Here is a 15,146-nt window from a genome sequence, read left to right on the forward strand (position 1 = left end):
CAATGCAGTAACAACAACATTTTCCACATATTAACAAACAAATATATGCTATGAGAAAACCTTATTGCTAACTTAGTAATAATAACTAATCTAACATCTTTGCAGTTTCAGACCACTAGACCAATCAGGCTCTACATAAAAACATCAATGTCGTTCAGTACATTTATAACTTTTATGCGAAAATCATTTCTCTTTAAAGTAAATAGATCAATATCCATGAAATGTACAACGAAGAAAAACAATAGAAGAAACACATTATAGTTCGGCCATTCAGAGAATGCGTTCCTGACACATCGCGATTGAACTGACGACGTAACTTTGCAATGGCGTTGCAGTTACGATAAAAATATTTTTGCTGGTTGTTTACCGTTTTAACAATTGAGGAGCATTAAAACAACATTATTATATCAATAATCAATGAATGTTATAATTTTGTGCCAAACTGAGTGTCAAATAACTTGGTAAACAATATTTTTCTAAATCTATACTGCGCTATTACAAGGTTATGTCAGCGGTTTATATTTTGTAGTGCTGTGCTAAAAATAACAGGCAAGTATCGTAATCTGTTCTTATACAGTTATAATATAAAATAATACGTTTTGATTTTCTTTTTAAGAATTGGAAAATAATGGACTATAAGACTTAATTATAACTTTTATGAAATATAAAAATAAAACTATGACCAAACCGCATTTTTATACTTAGATTAAAAATGGTAACCCCAAATGGCGTTATGGGCCGCCATTTTGTGACGCTAAAACAGTCGTCCGTTGTCGTTTCGTGCGCATAGACCACGTTTTTCAAGTGTTTTCGATCTGTTTTTATTTGATTACCCGGCTTTTGTTAGACCGAGATATCAGGATTGATTCTGTTATTGATAATAATATAATTATACATGTAGGCGAAGATGATGATGAAGACACCACCTCCTCAAGCAAATCGGAGTCTGATTAATATTCTGTTCGCACATTCAATTCAATGTACTTGTAACAAAGAATAAATAAAACAATTTTATTATATGAATATTACCTTTTTTTGGTTTCCACTTAAATAACTAAAATATAAAACAAATGATTCCGCCAATTTAAAACGAAAATAATCTTAAAATAATGCGGCGGTTCATTTTGAAGGAACGGTAACGAACTCAGTGTTATGTTGTGCCCATCACTAGTCGTGACTAACTGATAGGTGTCAGGAACGCATTCTCTGAACGGCCGAAGTATAATAAAATCAAACATAATATCCTCTGCCATAACATATTAATGCAAATAACACACATTACCGTTGAAAAGGTCAAATAATACATTAAATGGTACACAAGGCACTCAATTATCTGAGTACGGTGTCAAAGGGGCAGTGGGCGAGACCATCAGATGTTGTAACTGAACAAATTGACAAAGGAACCAGTGGTCTAATGTTATTTTTCGCGGAAAACATTACCTACTTCAGACCTCTATAACAGGGGCATGTAATATGTGTTTTTTTTTGTATTTTGGTTTAGAAGGGATGGTTTTTAAATGTTGCAGAAAATTGTTTGTGGGATAAGAGAGATTTGCGTAACGGACACGCAAAACTGCAGATGAGGTTTTTGAGTCGGTTAAAAATCCTATTCTAATTATAGACATATCATTGACTTGGGTCGGACCGCGGGAAACAATTAGTTTACTTGTATATAAAATAGTACCTTCTATAATAGAAGTTACTTATTTTGGATCGTAGTCTTGTAAAAAATTACTATGTAGGTACTTGATTGCATTACAAGATGAATTTGGTAAATGAATGTGGGAGGGTGTCCTCATTCGGTTGCAGGTACACCTCTGCCTACCTGTCGCCGAAAAACAGCTGTAACATTTATGTGATTCATAAAACTTTAATTGAACATAATTAGAGCATTACTCTCAAATCATATGATTGCGTCCCTTTTCTATTAGCAAAGCAATAATAACTTTTACAAGGTATCTACTCTGCAATTTGTCCTAACACGTGGCGCCCACATCCACTAACATTATTTGGCGATTTATTATCTAAACGTAAGGATACATTAGTTAGTTAACTATTTACGCCTACAATGAGAGAAAGTAACTCATCTCTAAGTTGTAGTATTTGAAATCGCGGCACTTGATTTGGGAGTTAGATTGAACCCAAGAAAAATCTGTTCTTGGTTTGTACAAATCTTAGTTAGGTACAGCTTGGCAAAAAAGAGTCTGACGCGGTGACAGTTGGAACTAAAAATCAAAATCAAATAAAAATTGTTAACATCGTTAATACTGGACATTGAAGTGTCCAAGGGACATCGCCTACTTAGGATTGAATATCTCCAAAAATAACAAATATCAAAATCTGTGAGTCGTAGTATTCCGGGTTGCCACAGGTGCGATAGTGCTGACCTCATTTACTCCACACTCTTTTTTGCCAAGCTGTAAGTAGGTTAAAGTACAGTATACTTGTTTCAATGAGCGAAAACCAAAGAATTTGAAGAAAAAATTAAGGTAGGTCGAAATATTGTCTAAAACTTACAAAAATCTGAACTGAAAACCTCCTATTTGGTAAGACGGTTCTTAATTTTTTTTTTTTTACTTGAAAGTACTTTCCTATGCTTCTAGTAATTCAAAAGCTCACCTGAAAACTTAAACGCTGAGCTTTTCCGTGTAATGATGGTACCTAACTAACTTACCACGCTATTTTAACTTAGTTACAGAAATAAGTTGCAGCACTGCACACGGAACTTATTAACTACGAATATGTCTAAGTATTGAACTCGTAAATCAATGTCTAAGTTATTTTCTTGGTTTTGAACTACACTGGACAGCAAATAAACCGAGCCACCCGCTACTATGGCACTCTAATCCGATTTTCTCAAAAAGTATAAAACTTACAAATATAAAAAATAAATCTATAGAAAGAGCATTTCTTAAGGATTAAAATGACTGTAAATTTAATTAAAAGGACCATCAATTCACAATGTTATCAAGCAGCAAACACAATGCTATCAATTTTCTCTGTTTTGATTAGGGTTTGCGCTTAGCGTTATTTTATTCTATAGTGAGGGAAATTCCATATTTCTTTAGTTTTTATCCATCGTTTGCTTAGACGCGTGTATTTTTGTGCTCGTTTATTGGTAAATAATGGATACGACCACTCAGGAAGCAGCTCAAGCTGTAACACTACTTCGAGCAGACCTTGGGCAACGTGAAGTCACTTAACGACTTCCAATCAGCAAATTTTCGGTGTAAAGAGTTTACAGACGATACTTGGAGACTGGAGCATTCGATTGCAGCCCAGGTATGGGCAGACCTAGGGCTACATTAGCAGCAGATGATCGTTATATCCAACTTTGTGTTGTATGAAATCGTCGCCTCAACGCCGTTTAAGTCCAACAAAGTCTGCATGATGAACGCCAAGTTATCATAAGTTCAGATACCATCAAAAGAAGACTTGCTGAACAGAACCTGATTCCAAGAAGAGCTGCAACAGGCCCCGTATTAACAGTAGCTTGCCGTAGAGCACGACTTGAATATGCTCGAGAACATAGAGATTGGACATTAGAGCAGTAGGCTGACTTACTCTTCACTGATGGGACCAGTCTGAGTCTACATGGAAGTGATCGACGTCAGAGAGTATATCGTTGCCCTGGAGAACGTTACTCCCAGTGTTGCATCGAGGAAACTTGCTTACGGAGGGGGATTTGTAATGGTCTCGAGCGGCATATCATTACCCACACATACAGCGTTAGTTTTCAGCGAACCGACGGGCCCCACACGTGGATTGACTTCTCATCGCTACATCCCTGAAGTCCTCGCAGACCATTTGGTACCTTACTCAGGTTGTATCGGTCTGGATATGAATTAATGCGTGATAATGCACGGTCTCATGTTGCTCATGTGGTAACCCAGTATCTACACGACGTCGGCATTCGTACAATAGTGTGGCCAGCTTGTAGCACGGACTTGAATCCGATAGAGCACTTATGGGATGAACTGAAACGTCGGGTTCGTGCCAGAGTACCTGCTCCAATAGGGCTTCCAGAGCTGAAAATCGCTATCGAAGAGGAGTGGGACGCAATCCCACAAGATTTCATCGTCAGACTTGTTAGGTCTATCAATACGAGGATGCTAGCAGCTATTCGAGCAAGGGGAGGAAACACTCAATACTGAACAAAAACAATTTTTCATTTTTTCCTTTGTTTTCGGTTAAAATTTTTGTTTTCACTGGGTGATTGCCAATGGTTTTCGCGGCTGTAAAATGACTTTTCTTGATAAATTGATTAATATACGCTTAATGAATTGATCAATCCCAATGTGTTTCCATTTGTTTTAATCCTCATAAAACGTACTTTCTGTAGGTATAATTTTGATATTTGTATGTATTATAGTTTTTGAGAAAATTGGATTAGAATTCCAAAGTAGCGGGTGGCTCGGTTTATTTGCTGTCCAGTGTATATTTCGAACACTGTGCAACCATTAGGAAGTGTTTGAAGGAAATCTATGAATAGGTGAATGAATAAGAGAATTCGCGCACTGTGTCGCGGGTTCAATACTGCATTAAATAATATTTAAGAAATAGAAAAAGAGACAGTAGGTTTTTATTTATTACCTATGCGTGCAGATGTCAAAGGGTCGAAAGATACTTTAAAATGAACACCTATTTATCGCGAAAAGGCTTGTCGACGCTTCGCGTGACCAGAGGGCTGGCTTATTCTTTGGACAAAGTATTAAAGTATTGCCATTCAACGTGGCAATGCAGCCAGTCTTCTGGGCACGTTTCCGGAGGACAGTGATGCGGAGGAATACTTTGACGCCTGATCGATGCCCTTTTATTATGTTTTATGTTTATATATATTTGGTATATAGTATTTTATTTTTAGTTTTGTATAAAGATAAGTAGTTTAAGTTTGTATATATGTATAGTGTGTACATTGTATAAAATAAATAAAATTGTTAAGTATAAAAAAAAAATTAAGTAGTAATTGGAAAAATGTCTTGACTTCGGCATTTCAGAGATGTATAGGTATCTGCACTAGATAAATAAAGGGTTGTATATATGAATGTATGTTGAATACAATGCCTTTCTGTAATATTCTTAATTCTCTCAACTTCAGCTTCATAAAGAATAAACTCTCTTTAAGAATAGGTAAATACCTATATTTTTCTGAAATGATATAGCGTTATAAGTATCTGCACTAAGTAGATATAATTTGATTAATCAAAAAAAGGAAAAAATCTGTTGAAGTACATTTGCAGCAGTTTATCGCATACTTGACTTTTCGAGGATAGTTTACGCTTACCTACAGATAAAAAGTTATCGTAAAACTCTTAAATAGCCCTCAAATTCTCAAATAAGAGTTAGATAAGTAGAGTGTTATCCCTCCTTTGCCTATCCTTTCCCAACTATGTGGCGTTCAAGTTCCATTCTAATCTGATGCAGCTGTGTACCAGTTTTCCTAAAAGAACGACTGTCTACCTAACCTCTTCAACCCAATTACCCCTGGGTTAGGACTGGTAACTCCATGAACTTCCTATATACCTACTCCAGCGGAATTGAATAGTGCTAAATGATCCTTTAATTCATAAATTGGTATAAAGTCCCTTATAATTAATCCAACAAATTTTTTCTTCAAAGTCCATTACAGGATTTCTACTTTTGCAAGCATACCAGTGGATCGACACTAGTAGATACATTGTAACGTCATGATATAATGTCACAATTGGATTTACGATAGGTACGTGTTGAGAAGACGAGATGAGGGCCTTCTCTAACGCGATCTGTCTATGAACAATATCTGGCTGTTATTATATTTTGTTATTTCTATTTTTAAATATCTAATATTTCTCTGGAAAGGGTCTAATTTTAGGACTTAAAACTTTAAAGTTCGAAAACGATAACTACCTACATTTTTGACTGCAATTAAAGGCCACTCTGTAGTCGATAGCGTTGCAGACTAGGGTGCCCAATGTTATGAAAAGTGCGACGACTGGTCGACTGACGTCCACAGCGGGCAGTCGCCTTCCGAGCAGAACTTGTGACTGTCACTCACCGGCTGTTCCTCCATGACATGCTGCAGCAGCGTGCGGAACAAAGCCGCTGGCAAGCTGGACAGCGCGTGCAGCGCTGCCAGCGCCCACAGCGGGCAGTCGCCTTCCGAGCAGAACTTAAACTTCTGTATAACAAAAAACAAGGGCTTGGCAATTGTCCACAAAAGCTAAAAATAATCAAAAACGAGTCTAGTTATGCCATTGAAAAATTACCTCAAAAAAAGGGAAACAAATTAATAGTGTCACAAACTATATAGCAACAAGAAGTATTCTTATAAAACTCCGAGGTTAACACGAACCATAATTAACTAAAAGGATATATTATATTCAAAAGGACAATGGGCAGACTTGTATGGAGTCTGGCCCAACACTTGTAGCAATATATTTTCAAGCCGATGGGCCATCTACAACTACGTGACGCACTCTTTAACCTCTGACATTGAAATCATAATCAAAATCACTCACCATAGTATCTTCAAATCACCAGTCCCTGTAACAAAACACTGTCGCTATTAAATTAGCATGGGAATCACATGTACCATGGCATTCTACATCATACACTACTCTGTATGGGGTTATAAGCACGGCCCGTTGACTTTTACATGGTTTTAATGGGGTGGCAAATCTATGATCTTAGTGAATGTTAGTTTTAGTGAATACTAATGTTTAGACGTCATGTTACTACACAGAATTTCACTGGTTAAGTTATGTAGGTAGGTATATTCAAAAGTAACTCTGTATGTCAGTCTGTTCAATTTTCACGATTAAATCTCTATATTGAATTCAGTGGAATTTGATTCTTACTACGCCGAGGCAAGTTTAATATGCGACAAGCATGGAAGACAAAAAGGGAGTGAGAAAAAAATTATGAGCCTTTTTCCAATCCTATCCAGAAACCTATAGGTACAATTAAAAGGTACATTTCCTCAGCACCCACTGAATACCTAAACAATCTTTAAATACACATAATAAAACCTCATTCTTCCAACAACCCTAGCATTAGGAAGTGGAAAAAAAAACAACTTCATAGAAAAGCCAAGCGGAGAACAAACTTTGCAGCTATAATGTTGGCATTACGTCTTGTCTATGGAGCTACACAATGCCGCCATATTGACAAGCGACACAACGCGTTTATATTAAACTTCGTGACGACCTACGCTTTATGCTGAGGGGTTCTAGTACTGAGGGGTTTGTGGGTAGCAGCTAATATTGATTATCGATGCTAATATGCAGATTTTTTGTATGGATAAACCATCCAAAATCTCGAAACTAAAACTTGGCTGAAAAACAGCCGTTTAAACGTCAACATTTACAAAAGCAGTCCAAAGATGAATGCTTTATCACTTTTTATGTTTTGCGGGGGGAAAAATACCACGGAAAATTAAAGACCCAGCTTAATAAAAAACTAAATACGAGCTCACAGGAAAAAAGGTGGAAATTTTCGAGAGACAATCTTTCAGGCAGGCGCCAAATCTACTTCTAAATACATACCTACATATTTAGTATCTAGTAATATTATTTCGCAAATATAAATAAACAATAACTAACAGTTAATGATGTTCTTATAATATCTCAATATAAACATGTATTTGCTTTGCCCTAAATGTATATTTGTGAAACCCTTGTTAACCATTAACGATTAGAAAGAAAGCATAATATACCTAGGTATTACAAATAGATATGTTAAGTACAAGGCTATTGTTTAAATAACTGAAGGATTAGCCGAATATCTGATGAGAAAATTGTACGCAAGAATACTAATACTAGGTATATACGAGTTAGTAACACAAACATGTTTAAATGAGTATACAATTTACCACTGCTAATTATTACCAGGCTGTTTTACGGAATTAGGTACATACCTAACTCTGAAACCTATACCATACGCAAAGGCATAGAAGTCTTTAGATATTAAAAACTTGAACACGAACAAAAGAGCATTTGACGTAGCTTGATTAAGCAATACAATTTTAAATTCCACTAAAGTTATTAAAAAAATAATCTAGGTTTAAGCTCAACATGAGAGTGGATAGAGCTCAGACCCGGGAGAAGGACATAGGATAGTTTTTGTGACCATTAGCTATTGAAAGCAGTTATCTTGGGACGCGGGCGGACGCTAGGGTAGGGAATAAATAGGTAAGTCCCATATTAAAGGACCTTTAAGACAGCTATCCTACACCGACGAATAGCGTAAACATAGAAGACGTAGATCTGAAAATATCTTATGTGGGTTGCTCGCCCTAACGAATGAATTAAAAAAGAAACGAAATAGTTTTAAAGACAGTTCACACTGTTTCTAGCTAAGGTGGAAAATATAAAATTTTGTACAAAAAATGTTTTAAGGGGAAGAAAACTGTAATTAGTCATAGTACATTTTCTGAAAGTTATACATACGTTGTTAAAATGAAGTTTGGTTTCAGTGATGGTGTATTTCTGAACATCCTCTTCAGCTGTTTTAACTGTTCATTTTTAGAGGAATTTGCAAGTAATAAGCACCCGATAAGAGTGATCAGCAAACAAGGCCCATACCGTTGCATCGAGGAGTGAGACAAGGGGATGTTATTTCCCCGAAACTGTTCACTAATGCAATGGAGGATATGTTCAAGACGCTGAACTGGAAAGGACGCGGCATCAACATTAATGGCGAACACATCTCTCACTTGCGATTTGCTGACGATATCGTCATCATGGCGGAAACGCTGCAGGACCTACAACAGATGCTGAACGACCTGGCTGAATCTTCTCTACGCATCGGCCTACGGATGAACTTGGACAAAACCAAGGTCATGTTCAATGAACATGTTCTACCGGAACCGATTGCGATACACGGCGCCGTTCTCGAAGTTGTTCGGAAATATGTATACCTCGGGCAGACATTGCAGTTAGGTAGAAACAACTTTGAGGACGAGGTGAATAGCAGAATTCAGTTGGGTTGGGCTGCATTTGGGAAGCTACGTCGAGTCCTAATATCGTCGATCCCACAGTGCCTAAAGACAAAAGTCTTCAATCAGTGCGTCCTACCTGTCATGACTTACGGAGCCGAAACGTGGACACTGTCGGTACGGCTGGTCCACAAGTTTAAAGTCGCTCAGCGGGCTATGGAAAGAGCTATGCTTGGCATTTCTCTGAGGGATCGCATCAGAAATGAGGTAATCCGTCAGAGAACCAAAGTCATCGACATAGCCCACCGAATCAGCAAGCTGAAGTGGCAGTGGGCTGGCCATATTAGCCGAAGAACCGATAACCGTTGGGGTAAACGAGTTCTAGAGTGGAGACCACGCCTCGGCAAACGTAGTGTAGGACGTCCTCAGGCACGGTGGAGTGATGATTTGCGCAAGACGGCTGGCAGGAGCTGGATGCGAGAAGCCGAAAATCGATCTCAGTGGCGTGCACTTGGAGAGGCCTATGTCCAGCAGTGGACTGCTATAGGCTGATGATGGAAGAGTGCCTAGAAACCAGCCATAATTAAATCCTAGTTACAAAGCAATATGTATCCAGTCCAATATGTAAGAAAACATAATATATCCATATTTTATTTATTCATTGGTTCCCCATTCAAAAAATAATATAAAAAATAATAACGATACAGATGTTGACGATTGATGTAGAAACGTCCAAAAACATTGATATAGGTAATAGGTATGTTAGAAACGATCATTGTTATCTTTCATAACAATACAATAATACAACAATTTAGTTAGATTGTACATAAATAAGTAAAAATAATGTCTGTCTGTGAATAAAATGCATTTAGGAAAAAATCTATCAAATCGTGTAACTGTTCAGAACGTCAAGAATTAATTTAGTGAAAACACAAAATCCACTTAATAATTATGCAAAAATACTTATTCTGCTTAGCCTCCTCAGTGACTCAATCTACTATATAAATTAAAACTTTTCAAGGATTTTGTAAACAGTTTGAACCCTGCTATAAATTGTAGCCAACCCTTAAAGAGGGTCGATTTTGATGTCCCACGTTCTCAGTTAATACATTTGGTATGTTTTCATTCAATCAACTGGCTATCAGGTGCTCCCCCCTTCCCCCCATTTCTCTTATAAACGTAACTTATCTAAGTTCTGCTGTATCACTTATAATACAAGTCTTTGTAGAACCGTGGAATTCTTTTCCAAGTTTCTTATTGAATTTTTATTCTGTTGCCATGTTGTTTTTGTGGGTGTTTCCAATTGTAGCGGAAAACTATGTTTTCTTTGCATTCTTGGACTAAAAAGATAAATCAATATATCCAATCTTTAAATCTCTATCCATCATCCATAGATCTATCATTCATTGACAATCAATCCATCAATGATGGCGCCAAAACATCATTCACACAGCCACAGATAAAACCAAGACATACAAAAAGGTTGTAACACAAGACGCGACCATTCAACACCTCATAAAACATATTCGAGCTCATAAACACATGTATATCGTAAAACCCTGACACTTGATGCTAGTCCTACGCGTTTCTTTTATTTATACACTATTAGGTATTGTAATGTTTTCTAAAAATATTCTATCAGACAACAGGTGTGAAAAAATGGAAACTATTGCCTCGTGCATATCTATACTAACATTATAAAGCTGAAGAGTTTGTTTGTTTGAACGCGCTAATCTCAGGAACTACTGGTCCGAGAAATATGGCTCGAAAATTTTAGCCGGCCGATAGTTTGTTTGGACTCATAAATCGGTATGAAGATGAATGGTATTACGCACATTACAAGATCAGGTATTTATCAGGTACCAGACCAACTGAAAACACTGATTGAATTCATAATTTTGTTAAAAAAAATGCTACCATTGGGTCAACTATCAACTATGTTAAATTTTCAGTTACAGTGAGCTGTTACACGATAATGAATTCGAGATATTTCTAAGAGACTAAATCTGGACTTCCCTACCAATTAAGTTTGGTAGTTACAAAATGTTGAGAGCAAAGATATTATGCAGGTACTTCCTATACCTACGTGAAGCATTTTCGTACCACATACGTAAATATATATAAAGCTTGTAGATTGCGATAATTTTCAAGTAAACGATAAAATTTCGGCATTTTCAAAGGATTTTCATATTGACGCAACTTCAAAAGATACGTGCACTGTTCAAAGGAGTGGGTCTTATGGAGAAGAACCGACAAGAAACTCCATAGACACTCTAAGGTTGAAGGACGGTTGTATACGCAATTTTTTTTGAACAGGGAATGAAAAAATAGTAAGGCAAGTACCAATGCAACTTTTCTAAGTTTGTATGTACTTTCTAAGTATATCTTAGACACCATTGGCGGTATTTTGGATGGCACGTTAAACTGTAGGTCCCGGCTGTCATTGAACATCCTTGGCAGTCGTTACGGGTAGTCAGAAGCCAGTAAGTCTGACGCCAGTCTAACCAAGGGGTATCGAGTTGCCTGGATAACTGGATTGAGGAGGTCAGTTAGGCAGTCGCTTCTTATAAAGCACTGGTACTCAGCTGAATCCGGTTAGACTGGAAGTAACCACAACATAGTGGGGAAAAGGCTCGGAGGATGGATGAATGAAAAAATTGTTAGAAGATGCAATACAAAAGGCATCGGATGTAATGACTATGCCAGCAATGTCGGCCTTCTACAATCTTCATAAACACAAGTTGTTTGTATGTTTGTACACAGAGAACAGAATGAGTTTGTCCAAATTGTATCTTCAAGGCATCTGAGCTGTAAGTTATTTGACTAATTCTAACTGCTACATATTTTAACTAGGTACTTATAATTTCTCATCGATTGAATTCAATCTTGTAAAGCGTGGAGGGAAATACTTAGAAGATGAACAAACAAACAATGGATGTGTTGTGTGAAAATTTACATGGCTGGAAAAAATAATTATTTATGAGATGACGTCAGACAGAGATGAATGGAACAAGATATGCTGCGCCAATCGCAAATAAACATTGTTAGCTCTTCGAAAAGCGAGTAGTACCGAGGATGAGGTTAACATTATAAATATAATTACAAACCCACAACACAAGTTAATAAATAACTTACCATGGGGCTAACCGACCGTGTGTGAAAAAGGTGTCCCGACATTATTTATTTATTTTATTTATTTATAATTCAGTCTGAAGTTAATTTATACCTATCTGTCTATCATTATAGTTCTTAGTTACTACCTACTATATATTGGGTGGAAAGCTTTTATCATATTTTCAAAAATGTATTTGAACCGCTATTTCGTATCTCATATAATTATAATAGGTACATGTATATAATATAATAAAAAGTATCTAATAAGAGTCTTAACTATATGCTCACACCTGCAAGGCTGTTATTAAGTTGTACTTAACACCTTAACAAGCGAACAAATATTTTGAGTTTGTATGTGAAAATTTCACTTGCAGTTTAAAGAAAAACTGGAGAAAAAAAAACGCAAGAATTTACAACACTTGTGGGTCTAGATTCATGTTAACTCTCTGGGAAAGTTTACAGTAAGGTGTCCCTTCTTCACAATGTGCTACCCGGACATATTTCAAGTTATTTACATAAAATAGAAAAATACTAGTTCATTCAGAATATATCAATAATATTACATAAACATTTTCATTTTCTCATTGAGAAAAAACGTGACCACATAATAATATACGACGGTAAGTAACTACTATGAACAATGTTTATATGAGTGGAAAGCGTACTTAAAGACCATATATTCACAAATAAATAAAAAAACTTAAATAAAGAAATAGATAATACCATAGGTACCTTTACACACAGCATAGCGTTTAAGTCCCGATTGTTTATAAATAAATACCTATATCTTTGTAACACAATTTCATTAATCAATGATAAGCTTAACAATACAAGATATATGCCTGCTAACGTACACAATTTCCACTAAGGGTGTAGTTACACGGTGCAAGTAGCTTGCGCATGTTGAGGCACTTGCGCAGGTTACATGCATGTTAAAAACGTGCGGGTCAGCGACTCGAGCATGTGCCAAAGCAAAATACACACCCGCGTGTTCTTGTCACTTGCGCTTGTTAACTTGCTCCATGCACCGTGTAGACGCACCCTAATAGACTTCCAGGTAAACTAAGAACGTACAGAGGCCACTGGGGACTTTACACTGGAATCACACAATAAAATGTATTGTCAAAGTATCGCTAAGCTGTTTAGACTTTAGAACAGATTTATTTTATGCTATGACTTATTTGATGTTGGCATATAATATGGAAGTAAGTTTGTAACAGTTTATTGTAATAATTATAAATTGATCTGACATGCATAGTTATTTGAGAAACCAAAAATATTTAGGAATAAATAAAAAATATTTAGGGATAAACCAAAAATTTGAGTTCGATCAATCGGTTCTTCAAATTCTTCAAAAAATTGTTTGGATGTCGAAGTAACAGCCTTCACTACTTTTATCCGTTTAAACAATACGCTTAAGTTTTATTGTGTAGCTTTCAAATCAGACAAAAAGCGTCACAACTTCCTACGTTTCAGAAACCTTTATGAAATTAAAATGAAGTAAGAGAATACAATTGTTTAAATATTTGTCGCAAGACATTCATTTTAATTACCTCAGAAAGAAAATGTCGCAACACGGAAAGAGGCGGAAAAAGTTTTAATTAATAAAACATAGAAGATTTAAATTAGATGCAAGGTTACTAAAAACATCTCATTTGAAGGAAAACCATCACACAAACACACACACACACACCTCCAAAAGGCGTGAAGACAGTAAAAAGACACATTTTAGATTGGCGAAAAATATTTTACATGTATTTTTTATTTTAATAAAACATTAAATATTTACTAAGATGTAAGTAATACAAGAAAGATTGAGAGAGGGGGCTCGTGACGTCACGTCTATGTAAAATTTATACCTTTAAGTGACGTAACATGAAATTTAATCGTATTGTATCTTCGTTGTCATTTGTTTTTGAAAGAAAATAAAAAATACGTCTCCATTATTTTAGGGTTAGGTAAAGCACTAATTACTTCTTTTCATTCGCCATGCCTATTTTCCTAAGCCAATATAACTTTGTACTAAATACTTATTATAAAAGCATTTAAATATCAATTTCATCGTCAATGTTCAATAATAATATTCGTCCCTAAAAGCTCAATGCAATACTAAAATAACTCTTTCAATAAGAAACACAAATTGGCGGGAAACGTCGCGGCAGAGAGCTTTCAATTTGTAACTCGGCAATCCGATAGCGATGAAAACATCTTGCAATTACGTCAAAACAAAGAGAGAATTTAATTTTATACATTTAAACAAAGTAATTATTAAAATTATATAAATAATAAAAATAAAGGTTAATAATTAAAAAAAAACAGAAAAAATGAAATCGACTTCAATAATATAAATAAATAAATATTGCGGTTCCTTCACACTAGGTCGGTTAACCCCATGGTAAACTATTTATTAGCTCGTTTTATGGATGCTAGCTAACATATACCCAAAACTTTCTCTTACGTCTGAAAAATACTATGCTGAAAATCACATCGAAACCGGTTCAGCCAAACGTGACAATAATTTCGCACAAAAATACATGAGGGTCAAACTAAGAACCTCTTTTTTTAATAGTTTGAAAAAAAGAAGAAAATCAGAAAACAACATGGCGACCTGACACAGTGGAAAGCTTTTAAACTTGTTAAAAATAAAGTTTTCCGATACCAATGGTGACCATAAGTGGTGATAATTTCGCGACAGGACCAATGAATATGAAGTTCCAGGGGAAACAAAGACGTTTCGTCCTACGACCGCGTACAGAATGTCCTAATGCAAGTCAACAGTTGGTCGCACTGGTTACAGTATGTAGCGTGCGCAGACAAATCTTTGAAGAAATTGAACTGGGAAAAATTGTAGGTTGATTTATATTGTGTTATGTGAAGTTAACAATAAATAATTCTATTTAAAATATATTTAGTTGGGAATTAATATGATTTTGAGAATAAAAAATAATTTTGGGTCTTTGTTTTCTGCATTATATTAATTAGATAATGAATTGAATAAGCAAAGTTACCAAAGATAAGTGTAACTTAAGCACTTTTGTAACGTAAGCATATTTTAAATTGCTATAGCTTTATTATTTTTTTAATTACATACTTACTGTAAAATGATTTTACTTAAGAT

At 35.7% G+C, this 15,146-nt stretch overlaps 1 protein-coding gene across 1 annotated transcript in view; it reads right to left on the reverse strand.

Moving 5' to 3' along the window:
• LOC124640764 (putative peptidyl-prolyl cis-trans isomerase dodo) overlaps window positions 1-15,146 on the reverse strand; it is a 39,350-nt gene that overhangs the window by 1,814 nt on the left and 22,390 nt on the right. The window contains exons 2-3 of the mRNA XM_047178686.1: window positions 6,498-6,522; window positions 6,035-6,157 (exon numbers count right to left, since the gene is read on the reverse strand). Coding sequence (XP_047034642.1) covers window positions 6,035-6,157; window positions 6,498-6,500 — 126 coding nt within the window. The 5' untranslated portion in view covers window positions 6,501-6,522. The remainder of the gene's footprint in view (window positions 1-6,034; window positions 6,158-6,497; window positions 6,523-15,146) is intronic.

Source organism: Helicoverpa zea, chromosome 21 (assembly GCF_022581195.2).
Source record: "Helicoverpa zea isolate HzStark_Cry1AcR chromosome 21, ilHelZeax1.1, whole genome shotgun sequence".
NCBI lineage: Eukaryota > Metazoa > Arthropoda > Insecta > Lepidoptera > Noctuidae > Helicoverpa > Helicoverpa zea.